Below are 19,300 nucleotides of genomic sequence, written 5' to 3'. Positions count from 1 at the left end.
TTATAGAAAGAACAGATAAATATTGAAGAATTAACTATTTAAAATGATGGAATGGCAAGGAAGGGATTCAATCGCCTTGTAGAATAACTGTAAGAAAACGATGGCAAACTAAGACCAATAACTAACAACAGTAAGCATATAGATCATTCAGTTTCCAAGTGTCATACAAATATTAGCTAAGACATTAGTCACACAGTCTAATTTTAGTCTTCTAAAGTTAGGAGGCGAGTTTCATCCATTTCCTCCCTGGTCAGGGAGCAGAAGGCAGCTTTGAGGGCCTATGCAGGTCTCCAGCATTCTTCAATGACTTCCTGGGGACCTGAGCATTGCTTAACTGAGATGCTTGAACTTAAATGATAAAGACATTCCCTCCACTCAGCTCCATAACTATGGCAAATTATATCTGCAACTGAACTGTACTCCCATCTTCTGGTTTCTTACCCGTACTCTTGACAGCTGAGTATGCAACCAGCAAGGCATGCCAGGTTTAAAACACAGCTGGGGTCTCATCACCTCCCCTTACAGGTGGAAACTGAGAGAATTTTCTTCAGCGCACACCTGAAGAAGAACTGCAGAGCTGGCAGCTCTGCAGTACTACTCAGCTCTTTGACAAAACCCTGACCAAGACCATCAGCAGTGGTGGGTCATGCTGACACATGTCCCAGAGGAGCTACTCAAACCACTGGCCTTACTCTAAACCACCATAGATAAAGCATAATCACTAAGAGGGTTCATTTTTAGACCAGTAACCCCTTAAAACTTATCAAGTAAAACAAATGTTTAGTTTACTGAAGCACTGACTGTATCAGCACACATCTTAGTAACTGATGGTGACTGACTCTCTTTCCCCTGCACCCTAGTGCAGAGCCCCGAGACCTCAGGAGGTGTTCTGCAAAAAGCAATAGTTAAATATGGCCAGAAGAGGGCAAACAATCCCGAAAATTATGTAATTAACCTCATGCTTGAAAAGAAAGGCACCTTTCAGAGACAAGACGTAAATTAACAGTAACTCACAGGAGGACACTGTGCCAGTTTATCAGCTGCCACCATCTGAACATTAAGGTGTTTGGCCTGAGATTTCCCTCGAGATTTTATCAACCTCTGTAAAACCTGTGAAAAATAAGACATTAGAAAAAGTGAGCAGGCTCAGACTTAATACACAAATTTAAGTACCCCAAATGTTTACATTTGAAACTGCTTACATGAGCAGAGCAAATTCTTCATTTGCTGGCTTCAAGAACATTTCTCATGTTCCCTCATCCAGGATATGCTAATTTTCATTTACATCCAAATATCTCCTTTCCTTTACAAGCACTAAAAAGTTCCACTCCTGCTTTTTTTTCTGCTGCTTCTGGTTTTGTTTGTTTCTAAGCTGAATTTTTTAAATTGATCTCCTGAGCTCTCTTCCCAAAAATTCATTTTTCTCTTTCAAATGCCTCTTTACAAGGTCTGCAATTTTTTTTTACACACAGTGAAAGAGTATATTATCAGATGTTAAAGTCTAGCAATCAGTCTGATAATCATTCAGTGGAAATCATTCTTTCATTTCTATATTATTTTTATTTAACAAACCATGAGCACTGTTTATGGGATTGGTACTGAAAGTGTAACTCCAATTAAAAAACTCATTGGAGCTACAGCATCTTTTCCAAAATAGGTTTCAGTTAACATTAGAGCTCAGATACTTTTTTGATTATTAATGCTTCACTATCCAAAGGGCAATATATCCCTGTGAACGTAAATGAAGACAAGTGATTTTCTGTGTTTAAGGCCCAAAAACCCCCCACAAGAACTAAAAAAAGCAACCCAATGCCCCCCCCCCAAAAAAAAAACCCACACAAACAAACAAACAAACAAAAGAAACCCCAAACACCTGAAAGAACATGAAGGTCTCTAAAATTTTTACCTTAGGAGAAGAAATCTTTACGTATACTATAATGGGGGCCAGAGAGGTTTTGCTCAGTTGAGCTGGGTGGTTTATGGTATCAGCATCAAGCACTACCAGCTGCAGTGTCCTGGCCAATTCAAAAATCCGCTCAATTTCACTTTGAACTTCAGCTGCAAAGCAGAAAATTAGAGTTATGAAAATACTAAGAGGTGATTCGTTTTAAGAAATGTAACACCGTAGTAGGCTTGTGTGTTGCTCCTCCTTTGGTTGCAGGAGTTGTTATCCGTGCATGTCCCTGGCACACCTGAATATACAGCGTTAATGAGAGCATTTCACCCCTGTTCTGCTGCCCTTGCAGGCACTGCCTGCTTCTCTCACCACACCAATTCCTGCTATTCCAGGCTGGAGAGATACTGACAACACCTTCTTACAGGACCCCAGACCACGCACATAAGAAAAAGGGGTACAAATGCCTGCTGCATCAAATAGCAACCTTACTACGCCACAAATGTTCTCCATGTTTGCTCAAACCGGTGTGCTTGAGATAGGCATTAGGAAGTACTGATCACTATATTAATAGAAACTACTTTTTTTCCATTTCCTTTAACTTATCAAAGCTCTGGAAAACTTTTTTTTTTCTTTTTTCCTACTGGCCTCGGTAAGGTACCATGTTAAAAATTTGGCTATTATGTGTAAAACACATTTAGAAGAGAAAATAACTGAATAATCCAAATAATGTTCTGGTATCCTAACAATCCCAAGAGCTGTGGAAAGCTGATTTTCCCAAAGGAGAATTATCTTTTCTCCTGGTAGTGATGTTCCCAGCTCCTCAGCACCCTGTCTGATTGGCAGTACTTTCCAGGGCAAACCTCTCTAAGACAGATGGGCTGCATCCGCTTTCACGAGTGGTGTAGAAATTGTCTTCATTCCCCAATGAAACAAAACTACATCTACAATAGCAAAATAATCTTTAAAATGAAATCACGTTTTCCTGCTCAAATCTCACTACCAGCTGATTTCACAGAGGAATTAGAGAAGCTGAGTGATTTGTGCAAGTCTATAAAGAAAGTCATTGGACCAGACAAGACTAATTCATATAGGTTTCCCTTTAAAAGTTGTGCACGCTTCATGAATCAAAACCAGATTAGATATCTAGCCCATTCAAAGAAAATGTTAGAAGACATCCAAGAGAGACTTAAAGGTCAAGAAGAGGTATCAAAAGTTTAATAGAGAGTTTCTTGAAATTACATTATCAGCCTTTTATCTATTACGCTGGTTGGCAAAAGCTTAACTTTTGCTTGAAAACACAACCTATCTGATCTGGCTAGAGAAAAGATTTTCTTCATCAAATGACTTCTTTCAAGAGATATGAAGAGGTTTTTTTCTAAATAAATCAGGTACTCTAAAAAGGTTGCAACATTTTCAAGAGAGAGCAAGGCATCCCAGCTAATATTTTGATTCCAAATCAAAAAGTGATTGCTATGGTCATCTTATAAACAAACAGCTAAATGGTCATCAGGAAATCTATATATTATATCCTTTATTGGAGGAGGTGCACACTGGTTTGGATTTATTAGAGATCACTTCCAGCTGTGGTTATCTGGACTTTTGGGTGAGCACATACCATCAGTCTTTTACAGCAGTGAACATTGTGAGATGTGCACGGTGCAGTGTGGAAAACACCAATGCATGCTTTGCTGCTGGTCAGTAAAAGCACTGTGATCCTGTTGCTGTCTGAATTAGGACCACATTTTTTCAGACAGAACTTCTGATGGTTCTTGGCACATTTACAATTACATTTTCTACAACTTTGTTGCATAGAGACACTGCTGAAATCACTGAATACCACTTTCTCAGAGTTTTAGTAGAAGATAGTCAATAATCTATCCCTCTTTTAAGTTCAAATGACAACTACAATAAACATATCAGAGATAATTTGTCATGCTGTTCTGATGATGAGTTTAGATTGCTATCCTGCAATTTCAAACCAGGTTCAACACTTTAGTGACGATAAAATATTAGTTAATGAATCATTTTAAGACCATTCCAGACTGTTAAAGAACTCTTGTTCAAGACAATTTATAACCATCAAAATCTGTCTCTATGTCATTGTATTGTAATATCTGGGGAAGCAGTATTTGCTACACTGTTCAAAGCGCTCTTCTGCCAGCAGAGAACACATCTCTGTGGACTAGATTTCCTGCTATACTTCTTGAAACACTCTCTGTCAGGGCAGAGTATACCTCAGGGTAGGTTCTATTGTGAAACACGCCCACGTCAATAATTGCAGGTAACTATGGTCCTATGAATCAACAGTTTCCACTTGAATCTGAAGATGGAGAGAGATCCTTTTTTGTCAATTAAAATGTATTTCTGTACTTTTTTTCCTTAACTTGGGTAGAGGAGAGAAGTTCAAGGAACTCCACTGCATGACTGGTGGACTAATACATGTGCCTCTACCTCTTCAGTCAGGAATGGATGGGAAAAATGCCACAAGGATAGCTGAAGAGGTCCTGATCTCCTGTTCCTTAGAGTACTTCTTCAGATTCTGGAAAAACTTTCATTTTGCTTGAAATATTTGAATTCCAACTTTACAAGATTGTTGCAATTACTTACATAATAGTAGCTTCTCTTTTTGGATGACAAAGGCTTTATCCACTGCTACTGCTATGGTTTTCATTTTTCTTTAGAATATCTCTCAAAACCCAAATTCTCTATCTGTAAAAATTCCTTCACAACAAGATCTTCAACATGAATTTTCTCTCAGACTTTTGCCCAAAGTAAGCAAAGAACTCAAAAAGTCATGTGGGGATAGTAACACAAATGTCACTGGTAGTTAAAATAGGGAGCTGAGAACAGTGACAGTAGGGTAACTTCAAAGCAGCGCAGTAATAGTTTTGCAATTTTCCCACCTCTATGAATACCATCTATTTATAATAATGTCCTTTCTTATGTACTGGAGAGGCGTAAGAGTGAAGTTATAACACTAAACTCCAATAAATTTGCCCATCATAATGAAAGCCTTAAAAATAATTAGAATTACTGTATAATAACATTATTATTGTTGATAATATTAATAATATATAATAATAATGAAATAATAATGATAACAACAACAATAATAATAATTAGAATCATCATGAAATGCTAACAACCCAGCTACAACACTCAAACCCAGAAATCAGTTACCAAATTTTAAAGTGACCCTTACAATCTATTTCATATGGTCTCCTCGGTAACCAGAAAGTGAATGCATTTTAAATGACAGGAGCACTCAACTATTTATTCCATACAATAAGGAGTCAGCTCTAAGAAAAAGTAGCTACACATCTCCCAGAGAACTTTAAATACAGCACCGTTACACCTACTTCCAAATATTAATTACCAATATCATTTCTGTACCTTGAACAGAAATTCAGTGCAATGAGGGGACAAGTAAATTGCTTATTATGGAGGCAGACAAACATTCCTCACACCAGACGGACCTCATAAGTGAATTCCAAGCAAAAATCTTTCCCAGTTCACTACTAATAATCTCACCTAAAATACTGGCAAAGATACAACAACATTTTCTCTCTGTCAATGATGAACTGCGGTGGAACTCAGGGTCACTTACATAACTCCGTGGTACAGGAACATTCCCTATGCCGCACAGCTGGAGAAACACAACCAACCCTCCTGCAAACCTGGGCTGCATCCACAGCAGCCAGGAGCCATACTCAGCTTGACAGAGCAGTGGCTACGCCAGCAATTTGCTTCAGCAAGACCCTGATGGAAGAGCAGTTGCACAAGAGGCACGAGATGAAAAATGGACATGCATCTGGCCTACAAAGGCCCAAGTGAAGCACAAAATACTGCTTAGAGGCAGTGAAGAAATTTTGATTTTCACAAGGAGCAGTGAAATTCACATACTCTCAGCTGAGCCCAGTATAGCTTTTATATCCTATTAAGTCTGACCTTGTCTCCTGTCTGTGGTATCGGTGGCTCTGTTTTGTTCATTGAAACAGATAGGTAAATTATGATTTCAACTGCAACAGGCACAGAGACAAAGCATTCTAGTTTTTCTTAAACATGGCACCTGATATTACAGACATATGGAATGAAAAGAACACAACTCTGTCAATGTATGCAATACAAAATGATTAGCAGCATCTTACACAAATGGCTTTGAAATAATTTTATTAATTAAGCAGAACAGCTATCAGTAGCCATGTTTTTTTGTTGTTTTTCTTTTTTTTCTTTCTTTTTTTTTTTTTTGCTAATTCTTTTATAAAAACACAGTGACTTAAAAATAATTAACCACTAAACTCCATGACTATAATTAAAGTATTGAGACGTTTAAGACAACCTCAGGATTTCTGTAACAAAGGTGAAAGAAAAAAAACTCTAGTTTTTATCCCAGTGCCTTAAAACCACATAAAAGGTCCACCACCAAAAAACTGCTAGAAATGAGTAAAGGTCATATCTAAAATCCAAGAAAATAAATTAATAAATAAACAAAAAAGTAAATAAATAAATAAATGGAAATTATAATTATTGAGCTGTGCCCACACAAGTCTCTACGGAGAACAAAATCATAAGCTTGACTGACAGAAGTAAAATTTTAAATTTTCATTTGTGAGCATGTGTGTGTACACGCACGCTTAAATATTGAGTGAAAAATCACCAGTGTCTCCATGGGGTACTGCTGTAAGAAGAATGCAAGCCACAGAAGGCTACCCCTGACTGTACCAGGGATCTGTGCTCATTGGAAACAAAGCAAAGAGCCTGCTACCGAGGTGATCCCATAAGCCACAAGAGGTTTGAGCACAGCAGAGCAAACTAACAAACCCCACACGTATGTAAGTGTTTGGTCTCTTCCTTCTCATCTTCCTCTTTCCTCCCCTCAAGCAGCAATGCTGCTGTGGGCAGGCAGGGAGCGAACAGGGGCTTGGCTGGGGAGTCTCCATTCCTTCCCAGGCAGGGAGGTTCAGTCCCAGGGTCTCCAGGCAGGATTACATGACCCACCTCACACCCTAGGGTGCCCCAGTGCTGGGGAGCAGAATGCTTCATGCCTCTGCTCCAGCACATCCAGCTAAGAAGGAAAAAATCTTGGAAAACATAAGCAAGAGGGAATAAATGCTTTAGCTTAGTTCTCAGGCAACTGGTCAAAAGATGCCTGAACTACAGGTGTTTTGATCAAATGTCTAACCTAAATGTAGTTTTGTGGATAAACTTAGATTTCCCTGGTCTCCATGAAATACCTTAGCCACTAGCTTGTTACGTAAAAAGGGGAGGGTGGAAGTGGGAGGATGACAATATTTTCCAGGAAAAGTGGCTGCATGTGTTACTCATGCCTAACAGATGGGGCTTCTGCAAGGGATAAGGCAGAAAGGAGAGAAGCATGCCTGCTCTCTGCCTGGAGCTCCTGTCTGGGCTCTGCTGAAGGGCAGCTGTGGGGCGAGGTGCTGCAGGAGTGCAGGGTTTTCCTCCTGCTGCCTGCTGAGGCTCAGTTTAGGCAGAACTCAGATGACTTTTAATGCACACACACATCCAAGTGGTATTGACAGAAACAATCTCATGTTTGGAAACCTCAACATAACCAAGATCTATTTATAATGGACTAACATCTCCTGAAATGTAGCACTGTAATTATGTGAAAATATAAAACAGATAGTGTCATTTAAAAATACTAAATGGCACATAAAAATGTCTACTTCCTGCCTCATTTCTCTGGGCTAGCAAAACAATAGCATTCATGGAATGATGCTTCTCATGCCAAGTTTAAACTGGAAGTAAATTTTAATGGCCTATGAATGGAAAAGATTGAAAGCAGCAGATTGCAGCAGTAACACAAGTGGCTGAGCACTGCACAAGGGTGCACTGAAATGACTGTGCCAGGAAGAAGCACAACAGCTCCAGAAGATGCCATGCAGCAGCACAGCACTTCTCCTATCACCAAGCTCCCCTGCACTCTGTTAAGGAGTAATTGCAACAGGAAAATTGAGCAAAGAAGCAGTCTAACATTTATTTTGCCCAGGGGATCAAGTGTCTCTGCATAGTTCAGAATGGATATCATCATGTCAGACTGGCAATAACTTGGGTATTTCTGCACCATGCCTCATTACTCAGTGCAGTGCTACAGGTTTTTACAGATCTAGTCCATACATAGGCACCAAGGAAGTGTTCCCGTGGTCTGTTGCTTTTCTCAGAACAAACATAAATAAAAATGTTCAGCCTTTCTCACAGATAGGACGTGGAGCTACTCCATCCCTGGCTATCCAACCCCTCCTGCTGATGGTGTGCCACTCACAAAACATTTGCGTATTCACTGAGTGGGAGAGATACTGACTCTGCAGCCTGATGCTCAGAGTGGGAGGCAAAACACATGGATCCCAGTTCCTTCTCCAGGGAAAATTTAATTATTATGCAAAGTGCATAAGACTCAGCAGGACCAACCAACAGCCATCCTAAAGGTGACCATAGCCCTGTCATGGTGATGGGAATGATGAGTCCATGCCTCTCTTAGCAAAGAACAGAAATGGACTCAGACTTCTTGGCATTCTGGCTAAACAACTCAAACTTTTAGTCTTGGATAAAATGGGGACAAAGACGCCAACTTTAATCAGTCCCACCAGCTTAGGAGAAAGAAAAAAATCTCGATCAATTCAACCTACAGTGTGAATAGTTTTAAGGGAAGCAAACTGTACTCTTTAACAAACTAGCTAAAAATATTTTATTCACCTATCCAAGTATCCTGTCTATTGCACATATATCCATTATCTTAGAAATTATTCTAACACATTGCTACACTGCTTTGTTATAAGCATGTTTTATTTCAATGTAATTATCAATCACACATATTTCCATGCAGTATCATGAGAAAATGTAAGGACAGATTGCTAAGAGTTATCTTTAATTTACACAAATTAAGATTTTTTTTTTTCCCCATATACCCTTTGAAAACACTCAGGAAATTTCATTAAAATGGTTTGCTTATACTGTATCCTAACCTTATTTGCAAGTTAGACTATTGGAAAGTTAGAAACAAACTTCTGATACAGAACTACCTAAAGAATTCATTAGGGAAACTCTGACCTTAGACGTTAAGAAAATCAAGGCTGTCCCAGCAGGATAAAAGAGTATTTTGGGACATGTGAGACTGATAAATTATAACAGGTTCACTAAATTCATACTACTTTTCCCCCATTTGTGTGCAAAAAGAAGTATAACTACATCCCCGTGAAAACCCAAAAGCTCTTAGCTGCTATTTTACTGGATTCTGGTTCAAGGCAGGTTCAGGTTTACCAGGTTAACATTTAACACTTGAGAGTTATGGACATTTGTCACAGCTGTCTAGAAAATAAAACTATAAAGGGACAATCAGGATTTTACTTAACACATTGAACATCTCCTTTATTTTCTTTGAACTATATTAGATCTCTGAGACTATGGGAAGGAAATACTCTTGGTTAACTCTAAATTTTGCACTCCTGTTCCTTGGTCTCTATAAGAAATGAATTATTTTTATGAGGCCTAGATATCACTCTTTTAAGTTTATCTTTGATTCATAGTTGAGGAAGCCTTTACTTGAAATTTATCCTATACCACAACTGTCATTAAAGTATCAGACATGGAGAACACACAGTAATATCATATGTTTATAATATACAGTATGTGTGTATATGTGTGTGTATATATATTTAACAAATAAATTTTTACCATTGTTTCAAACATTCAATTGGCTTCTCACACAAATCTCAAGGAAAAAAACCCAAAACAACAAAAACCACAAGGCTGAAATTTGCACAGCTAATCCACTTCTATTTCTTGGTGCATTTATATTTCATTTTCAGTAGGCAAAACTTCGGGGTATCAACCTAATGATGTGAATGGAAGCTCTATACACCTTTTAGAGACAGCCTTCCAAAGGCAGGTGCTCAATTGCACATGCAATCTGGATGCACATAATGCCTGACAGGTTATATGCACATGGAAAGCAAATAAACAGAGTCCCAGGCACGTGATGGTAATCAAGTTACCGTAAACACAATGACACATTTTACATCCACGGTCACACGTCTGTGTTAGAACACGCAGATTAGGTGCACGCATCCCAGAAATACACAATGGACTACCTAATCTGTAGTGTTTACTTGTCAATGTCAACTTTATTTTTAGAATTACTTGAAAATAAATAAGGAAAACCAGCATGGTTTTCTAAAATGAAGACTTAGCAACACAATACAGGGTCGGCTTTTGTCTGTCAGTGAGCCAGATGCAAGAAACACACAGTGGTTCTGTCAGGTACAATAAAGCACTGAACACAAAACAGCAGGAAAAGTAATTTGCAAGCTTGTATACATACCTAAAACATCTGGAAAGGGAGAGCATTAATGAAGCAAAGAATGGAAAAAGCCAACACAATCAGGTTTTGTACAAAGCATACAGCATGAGGTAAGGTTATAACAAGTGTAACATACACAGAAAAAGGTCTGGGCTCTTTTGACAAAGAAATGCAGCAAAAGCACAAAGCCGGTTCAGTTTCTGCAAATGGCATGTGTCCATATAAAAATTTAACTAAGCCAGTTGGGGCCTATTTTCAGATGAATAAGATTTAACTACGTACTCTACCTTCTTGGAGAAAAAATGTGTTCAAAATTACAGATTTCTTCTACGCTTTCAAAGAAATTTGCCCTTTCCTTCAACATCTCACGTGTTAAAACATATTACAATATTGACAAGCAAACATTTCTCTTTACATCAAAACAAGAGGTAATTAGAGAGATGTCCTGCCTCAGCCAGGACAGAGAGGAAAAAGACTGTACTATCCACCTAAATCTTTATGAGACAGACACTATTTTTAAAAAGTTCCTGAGAACATTAATTTTATAGTAGATATTCAGTGGCAGCATTGGTTTCCAATGAGTCAAATCCCAAGTCTATTTTTAACTGATTCCATTACAAAAGCAAACTGTCAGTCGATAGGTGTGTGCAGCATTATAAGCAGAGACTCCCTTATAATCCTGTAAATCTAGTTCCTCGTGGCTATTCCTGTTTCTGATTATCACATTCTTCGTGTATGCCTCTTTGAAATTAATTCTGGTTTGTCTATTAAATCATTCCAAAGAATGGTGCTCACTTCACTGTTTTCTGTGCTATGTACAACATTTCAGACCTGTATTGGGTGATAAGGTCAGAGTTCTCAAAAAGAGGTACATTTATTTCCCAGAGAAAAATATTTAGTATTAATATGTCAAGCACACTACCTTTGTACTACCTTAAGTAATGGATGGAACACTTATGAACATAATATTTAAAAAACAACGCAGTATTTTCAGAAGTCTAAGAAATAGCCTTCTTTGCTGCAGTTACAACTGCTGCTCACAAACGTGATCATAAGTGAGGAGCAGATCAGTGGCCTGGCTGCATGAGCTACCACTGCACAAAGTTTGGTGAGTAAAAAAATAGCTTTCCATTGAATCTGGAAGGAAGGAGGGGTTTGGATTAGATAAAAAAGTTCTGGAAAGCTATATTTACTATATATATTATGTAGCAAATATATATACATATATTTCCAAAAAGGCATTTTTGAATTATACCAGATCGAGGAATAAACCACATAGGTCTCTGTCCACGTTCCAATGACTGTTCAAAAAGGAGAGAGAAGAGAGCAACTCATCTCCCCACATCCCACAGCTGTGCAGCCAGAATACCCTTTCAGAGTGAACCAAAACAAACCAAAACAGTTTTTCCTTAACAAGAACAATTTTTTGTTGTGATAAATACCAGTTTTAAATACCTAGGTTAGAACTAAGTAATTGTAGATAGTCTGGGAAAACAAAAACAAAACAAAAAAAACAACCCACAACCCCCCAAAACCAAAAGCAAAAACCCAAAGAAAAACAGCACAAATTTAGTGTTTGCTTAAATTCTGGGTTCTTTTTTCTTTCTTCCCTCCCCTCTCCCCCTTTCCCCTCCCAGTGATTTGGAGAAAAGACCCTATTATTTTTATTTGATAGAAGGGAAAATGTAGGTAGAGAAACAATTCATTTCCCATACTAGAAAAGAACTGATGTGATGTGAGTTCTGATTTAATGACGTATCTATAAAACTTCTATTAGTAGAGGATACTGTTAGCTGCAAAGCTAATGCTAATAAAATATGAAATACCAAAACAGCTCTCCTAAACCAAATCTTTTGTGATCTGTATTATAAGAGAGCATATTCAGGAACATATAATATAGTTGTTCCTTTAGGGCTGCTGTCTCATTCAGTATGCAACTGCATGCACTGTCATCTGATAAGAAGTCATTGAATAATTTACTTTCTCTTCATTGTCAAATACGTGTTTCACATCTCATTTAGAACACGTGGTTCTAATCTTTCTCTGGAAACAGAATGCATAAAATATTTATGGGCTATTTTGTGGAGCTTACTTTGGTGGCATATGCAAAAAAAAAAGATTTTTCCCTTTGAAACATCCCAGTTAGATGAGAAGCTGGAATTATTCGTATATTCCAAAGAGAAAATCGAACTACAAAGAATAATCACAAGGTATGAATAATTCGGCAGGATTAATTTTCAGAAATGTAGTCTCTAATTCCACAGAGTAATTAGCAGTAGAAATTAAATTAAGAATAAAAATACAGGAAAAATCTTGATTCCTGATGATTCTTTCTTCCAAAATGGAACATAACCTTGAAGCTTCTTTTAGAAGTCAGTACTGAGACTTGGGATATTCCTGATGCTGTTCTGTACTGTCAATACAGAGTATCAGTACTGATCTGAGAGAAGGAAAAAATTATTTGAGCTAGGCTGGGAATAAAAAGAATACCTCCCCAGTTAAATGTCTGCAAAGAGTAGAGCCTAAAATAGGAGAACTTCTGGGGAATGAGCATCCAAAAGGCTGATATTTTACAAGGTACCCAACATGAGCTCCAGTAGTCCATAAAGGACTGCCTGCTTTCCATTCCCCTTCTCCAAGTCAGTGCATTACCATGCAACGTGCTGATTTTGATGTTATACACTATTATTTGTCAGGTCCAAAGCTTGAACTTCTGTTTCAGCTACAGTACTGAGTATTTCTACGAAAGATGCTTGAAGCATACAAAGATCACTGGGAAAAAATAGGCATCTTCATAAAGTCTGTAAACAACTAACCAGTACTATATAGCAGTTCTGTATCGGAAGCAGCAAAAGCCACTATTGCATTGGGGCAATTGCATTACCCACACTATTTTATACATCTTTCAATATTAAGGCAGAGGACCAGTGGAAAAGTAAATATTTGACCAAAGACTCGATCTCAGTCTATCTATCTAAAGTTAGCCTACTTATTATCACTTCTTAACCTTTATTTTGCACTACTTGAATTTATAAAACTAATAATTTTCTTTTAATAGGATATTTTGATGACTTATAGCAATTTCATCACATCACACAAACTGAAAAAAAACCCAACCCCACAATATAGTGCAGCATTGCCACTCACCTCTTCTACTTCAGCCAACTAAATAGTCACAGCAGCAGTATGTTGTCACCTACCAGCAGACTATAATGATGTTTTCTGATTCTGACTCTTATTTCTGTCTTGAAGTACATTGCAGGTAGGCAAGGGAACAGGCTGTAATATACCTTGTACTATTTTCTTTTGCCTTCTGCAAGGTTTTCCCACCGTCTTACAAAAGCAGTTACCTTCTCTGGCTCCAGCTTATTTTATTTTTTCTGTTTTCCTTCCAACACTGCTGCTACATCACTTTCCTCCCTGACTTCCTGTCTGATTTCTGTCCTCCCATGGTTTATCCCATGCCTAGAGCACTGACCTGAAAGTGCTTTATCAGTGGGTTTGACTATCCCAACTCCTTCTCCATAAGTCCAACCTTTTCCATAATGGATTTTCACTACTTGCCTTCCTGCCTTAGTCCATCCAGCCACCTGCTCTTCTGGGTGAACATCTTTCAAGTAAAGAGCTTTTTATTCCATTCTCCATGCTGCACAGCAAAGGAGGGATTGCAAATTTAAAGATGAGCATCTTTTCATCTCAGTTCTGCTTGGCTGCCCTGATTCAGTCTGCTGGGAGCAGGTTCTGCTCAGCATCACTGCTGGACCTTGCCAAGGAAAGCTGAGTGTTCAAACAATTCAGATGCAAGGCTTGGCATGTGTTAATAGCAGCTTCTAATAATTTGGTCAAGTTTTCTCATTATTTTCATAAAATTGCCCAGAAACATGTAACTGTATTTTTTTTCAGTCAACTACCAAATTTCAAAACCCTGCTAGATTACTAGAACAATGGAAGTAGTACAGCTTCTGAGAGAAAAGGGTTTGAGAATATTTTAGCATACATAAAATTAATTTTTGGCATAACTTGATGTGAGAGTGACCCAGTTGCTCTGGTCAAAGACCTTCGAAGCTATTTTATAAATCAGTTAATTTTTAGAACAATTATACACAACTGAAAACCTGATATGTAGCAGGAAATCATAGTTAATAGCAGGCCTATTAGAGAGAGACACATCTACCTCTCTAGCCACATATTTGCATATATACATAACCACTGTTACTGACAGTTTGGCTGTCTCAAACTGAGGTTCTGTCAGAATTCCCATTTTAAATACCTCCATCTAAAAGAGTACCTTGATACAAAGAAAATATGTTGATGCTCTCAAGAGCATCAACATCAAGAGTTCTACATGAAATAAAGGTGTACTAGACTGGGCAGCATTTAATTTTTATTTTTTTTTTTTTTCCTGTATAGAATTTTGTGATAGATGTTTCACATATATGAGAATATTTTAGCATGAGAAATGAATGATATGCTTTTATTGCTGCATATATTTGTACAATATTGCAAAATTGCACAAGCTTTGCTTATGAGGCTGGAAACTTAATCATCATGATTCTGTTTGTTCCATGATGAGTTCACCTCCATACTTATTACCAATTTTCAGTCCTACTCAAAATAAGTGACACTTTATCTTTTCATTAGATTATTAAATGGCCTTTGATGACAAGACTGAAATTGACATAGAAGAATATTCTTGTGTATAAAGATATTAATTATGTTGTTACAGTACACTGCATTTTTATATTTGAAAATACCTAAAATAAGACACACTTGGAAGCTACAAACTACTTTCAAGCAAAACTTCACAGCCTCCGTATAGCTGAAAGCAAAGGTTTTATGAAACTAATTTTCAAGAAAGGGAAGTCAAAAATTTTAAGGTGGAGAAGCTTATTCTAAAAAGAACTACTACATTAGGCAAACATCAAATATTCAGGCACAGTTCAGGTGTTGTTGGATTTTTTTTTGTTGCAAAACTGATAAGAACTTATTAAATAGGATGAATGAAACTTCTTTCTTCTTCCACAAAATTTACAATTTTTCAAGATGCAATGTTGTGTTTAGGGGAAACCAATCTCTCTCAAAGGCTGCTAAGGGGAACCTGCAGCTCTATAAAGGCAGAAACATGACTGGAGTATTCACCTGGGATGTAGCAAGTTCCCCCTTTTGTGGTATTTGATGGGACTCTTGCACAGGATTTCTTATGGGACTTTAGTCCTGTATCTCAGTCAAGCCCTACATGAGTATGTGGACTCCTGGCAGGACTCATCTTAGAATCATAGAATGGTTTGTTTTGGAAGGGACCTTAAAGACTGTCTGGCTCCAGCCCCCTGCCATGGACAGGGAACCTTCCCCTAGACTTCTTGGCAATCTCCTGGTGTCTCTACACGGGGAATGCACCAGTGACAGCAGCAGAGTCCTAGATACAACACATCTCACTCTAATGAGAAGGAAAAGGCAGTCAGGAATTAAGTCTCCAAAACGATCACCTTTTCCTCCTAACTCTAAGGACACCTTGTGATGGGAAGCTCCAGTGCAGCCAACTGTACTGGAAATGGTTACATTTCATTACAACTTCTCATCTAAGCTTATTTTTCTCTCTGGGTAATAAATGTTTAATTATTGATACAACTGGACAAGTTTCAGTACAAAAAGACTTATGTAAGATGACAGATATTTAGGCTATGAATGTAGCTATATTTTTTGAAAAAATCTCCCTCTTTGCATACTTTCTTTTTTTGTACCAACCTTATGATTAGTTTAAACTGATACAAAATTCATAAAACGTGTACTTCAGTAATTTTTCTCAGGATTCAGGTCAGTAGCTATCACTACTAGTAATCTTATAAAAAATAATGCAAAACATCAATAATATCTATATAGTTGCAAGTATTTGAAGACTGTTACTTCTATTTAACCAGAAGAACATGTCTTCAGATTTTATATGGATGGCTGTCACTCCCCAATGAGGCAAACAGCAAAACATGAAAACTGAGCATAAGCAGAATAAACCAAAACCAGTACTATAGGAAGCTTACCTAATAGTGATTTTAAAATGATTTCTAGTGCCAGGATTTCTGAATTATGGGAACTGTGTTTTTCTCACAGCAGAGAGAAGGCTATTTTTAGCTTACATATATGAAATTAGAGTAGCATACTTCACATGCAATTTGTAGATAGCATCATTACAGGTACTTACCTAGGCTTGATCTCGTGTTAGATCGCTCTATTATCGCATGCTTACTGGGATTGTTTAATACTGAGCGTTTGGCAAGCGAGATGTCTGCTGTGACTCGTGTAATTGATATACTGCAAAACAAATACAGCAAAATAGCACTGAATGTTATTTGTCTTTCAGAGATGCGGGGAGAATTCTCGTTTAACACTAGAAGATTGTTAAGACTACAGGAAAATAAGTTCTCAGCAGCACAGTATGCTTTACCCAATCTGAACAGAGAAAAAACTTTTTCTAACTTAATAGTGCTACAATAACCACTGATAAGTCATCCTCCTACACGTGCCTGGGGGAAGGGAGGCAGGAGGAGGTCAGGGATTGTAGAGGATGGGACTTCCCTGGTGTCTCCAGGTCTGGTGAAGGTCTGACATTTCACCAGTACCCCCAGTCTGAACAGGCTGGTTTCTCCTCTCCCTGACATCTTGAATGGTACTGAATGACAACCTGGCTTACTTTAGACATACCTATCAGAGACATAGGGATGTGTCTTTTGGCTTTTTTTATTGTTTTTTTGGCTTTTTTTGGCTTTTTTTATTGTTCAGTTTACTAGCATGTGTTTTTCTAATAGAGTGCAAGAGCTACCTATAATTTTCCAGGAAGATTCATGCTAGCAATATACTAGCCACCTAAAAATAGGAACTGTAACTTGGAGAAGCACATACTTGAAAAGTCTAGGTTGACTATCTGGCAGGCTCAGTTTTGTGCTTTTGCGAAAAGATGAGCCAAGGAAGAAGTGGTAACTTTCAATTGTTTGCACTGACCTGCTACCTAACCTTCTGCATATTCATCTTCCTAGGAAAACAGTTACTCTGGTTTGTTTTGCTTTACAGGGTCAAATGCACCCTTAAGTTCCTTTTCAAACTCTCTAGTCTAATAAGGTTTAGAGGTTGTATTTTTCCAGTGCTGAGAGCTAAATCAAACTGACGATATTCCCTTGTTCTTCTCTGTAGGATTTTACTTGCAATTTAAAAGAGGAAATGGTTTTGCTAAGAAGTGGGAAGGCTCCTCTCTATCAAGCAGAATCAGATGCTGCTTGTTCATCTGAAATGTAATCCAGTAGGCCATTTCCCAATGAACTGAACATGTGTATGCACTTATCTAAAAAATGTAATAGAGCCAGAAGTTAATATGAAAAAACGGAATTATGGGCACAATACTGATTAGTAATATAATTTTGGAAATCTAGGCATGATTTAACTTAAGCTAAAATCACAACCAAAGATTGTGATTTCTGGCACAGCTCCTCACAGATAGTGCCGTATGTCTTAAAATTAAATCAAACACGTATATTGGGATACTTATTAGTTTTCTTTATTTGCTACTGAAAGGACACTACAAACTTCCACAGCTTTTTGGGGGTTTTGTGTTGGTTTGGATTTTTTCCTGCCAGTCTTTCTTCCTACAGGCAATAGAAAATTTTTGCCTTTTTAAATGAAATTATGGTATATTGAACAATGCTAGATTTATCAGTCTATCTGTGAAAAAATGCTATTTTTCATTTTAAGACTTTTTACCATCTTTCCGAGGACATTTTCATGTCTTTGAGAAATGTCACTTCAGGAAGACTGAGTCTGCTCTCAGAACAAAGGGTGTATATGTTTACATTGTGAAACAATTGCAACGAGAGCAGGGACAGCAGTGTGGCAGCTCAAAGCAGCAGCATGAATCTGAGAATCTCTGGTGAAAATTTGTTCAGGACCTTAAATAGTGATTCCAATTGCCGCTGAAGTTTGTGATGCTTCAAGTCTGCTGCTACAGACATAAATTTTATTTGGAGTATTTGTGGATTCGCCCTGCCACAACTGGATCTACAACTGAAAATCTGACATGCTCTAAAATACTTAAAGACATAAAGATGCAATAATATTCTTCCACTTGCAACAAATGTTTGGTTAACTTCCAATTCTGAAGGTGTGTTATGTAGGGTTTGACAATCCTGACTAATATAAGAGACACTACTAAAGTGGTTAGGTATTGACATCATTATTCTGACTGAGAAAATCCACCAATTTAAACCACAATGCCTGGTATTTTAAAGAACTGAAGCTGTTGACAAAAAACTTCAAGCTTCCTTTTCAAAATTTTGACAGCAGCAGGACACACAGAATAGTGTTATGGATCTGTCCACTTCCAAACTAAATAGAACATTCCTTGAAGTTACAGATATTATTATAAGATCTTCCTGTTTTCACAATTTTTTCTCCCATCAGGACCTATTAATCTGGAGCTTGATCCAATACCAATACAATCACGTCTGGAGAATGCATCTGATGTCTCTGCTCCATGGATCTGTGATGTTGGCGTTATAGACCACAGCACTGCTTTTAGAGACAGACTTATTTGACATCTGTACCACAGTAATGCCTGAAGGCTCAAATACAAATCCCATCATGCTACAATGCCTAGTGTGCGGCAACCACTTGGATCAGAACCCAGTGAGTGCAGCCCGTCAGCTGCCAAGGGTGATCATATTTCACCAAGGTGAGGGACCTCCCCATCCCTTCATCCCAGTCCTCTTGAAACTTCCCACTATAGAGCCCAGAGCCACTGCCAAACTAAGAACCTATCTTGAAGGATCAAAAGTTTGACAATCCCATACACCAGATAGTCTGAATCCCATATCACTTTCCAAGCTGGATGCCAAGTAAGGAAGGAGAGCTGAGGAGGAACCACGGCTCTTGTCAGTTTGCTCAAAACCTGGGAAGCACTGATGAGATATCACTTGAAAAATGCTTAAAATAACTTTTTAATCTGTAGATAAATATCTAGCAATTTGGAGTGTGAATGTCATTGTCATCAAGAAGAACACATCCTTTTTTCCACTCTCAGCAAATATATATCCCAGAACACTTCC

The 19,300-nt window shown here is 37.9% G+C and overlaps 1 protein-coding gene across 14 annotated transcripts in view; it reads right to left on the bottom strand.

Moving 5' to 3' along the window:
- CACNB2 (calcium voltage-gated channel auxiliary subunit beta 2) overlaps positions 1–19,300 on the bottom strand; it is a 244,369-nt gene that overhangs the window by 8,215 nt on the left and 216,854 nt on the right. For all 14 annotated transcript variants that reach the window (XM_040059422.2, XM_040059447.2, XM_040059455.2 and 11 more), the window contains 3 exons: positions 16,411–16,520; positions 1,907–2,058; positions 1,015–1,110 (listed from right to left, as the gene is read on the bottom strand). In XM_040059422.2, the coding sequence (XP_039915356.1) occupies positions 1,015–1,110; positions 1,907–2,058; positions 16,411–16,520 (358 nt within the window). The remainder of the gene's footprint in view (positions 1–1,014; positions 1,111–1,906; positions 2,059–16,410; positions 16,521–19,300) is intronic.

This window comes from Hirundo rustica, chromosome 1 (genome assembly GCF_015227805.2).
Source record: "Hirundo rustica isolate bHirRus1 chromosome 1, bHirRus1.pri.v3, whole genome shotgun sequence".
Lineage (NCBI taxonomy): Eukaryota > Metazoa > Chordata > Aves > Passeriformes > Hirundinidae > Hirundo > Hirundo rustica.
This window is presented reverse-complemented; position numbering and strand designations above follow the sequence as displayed.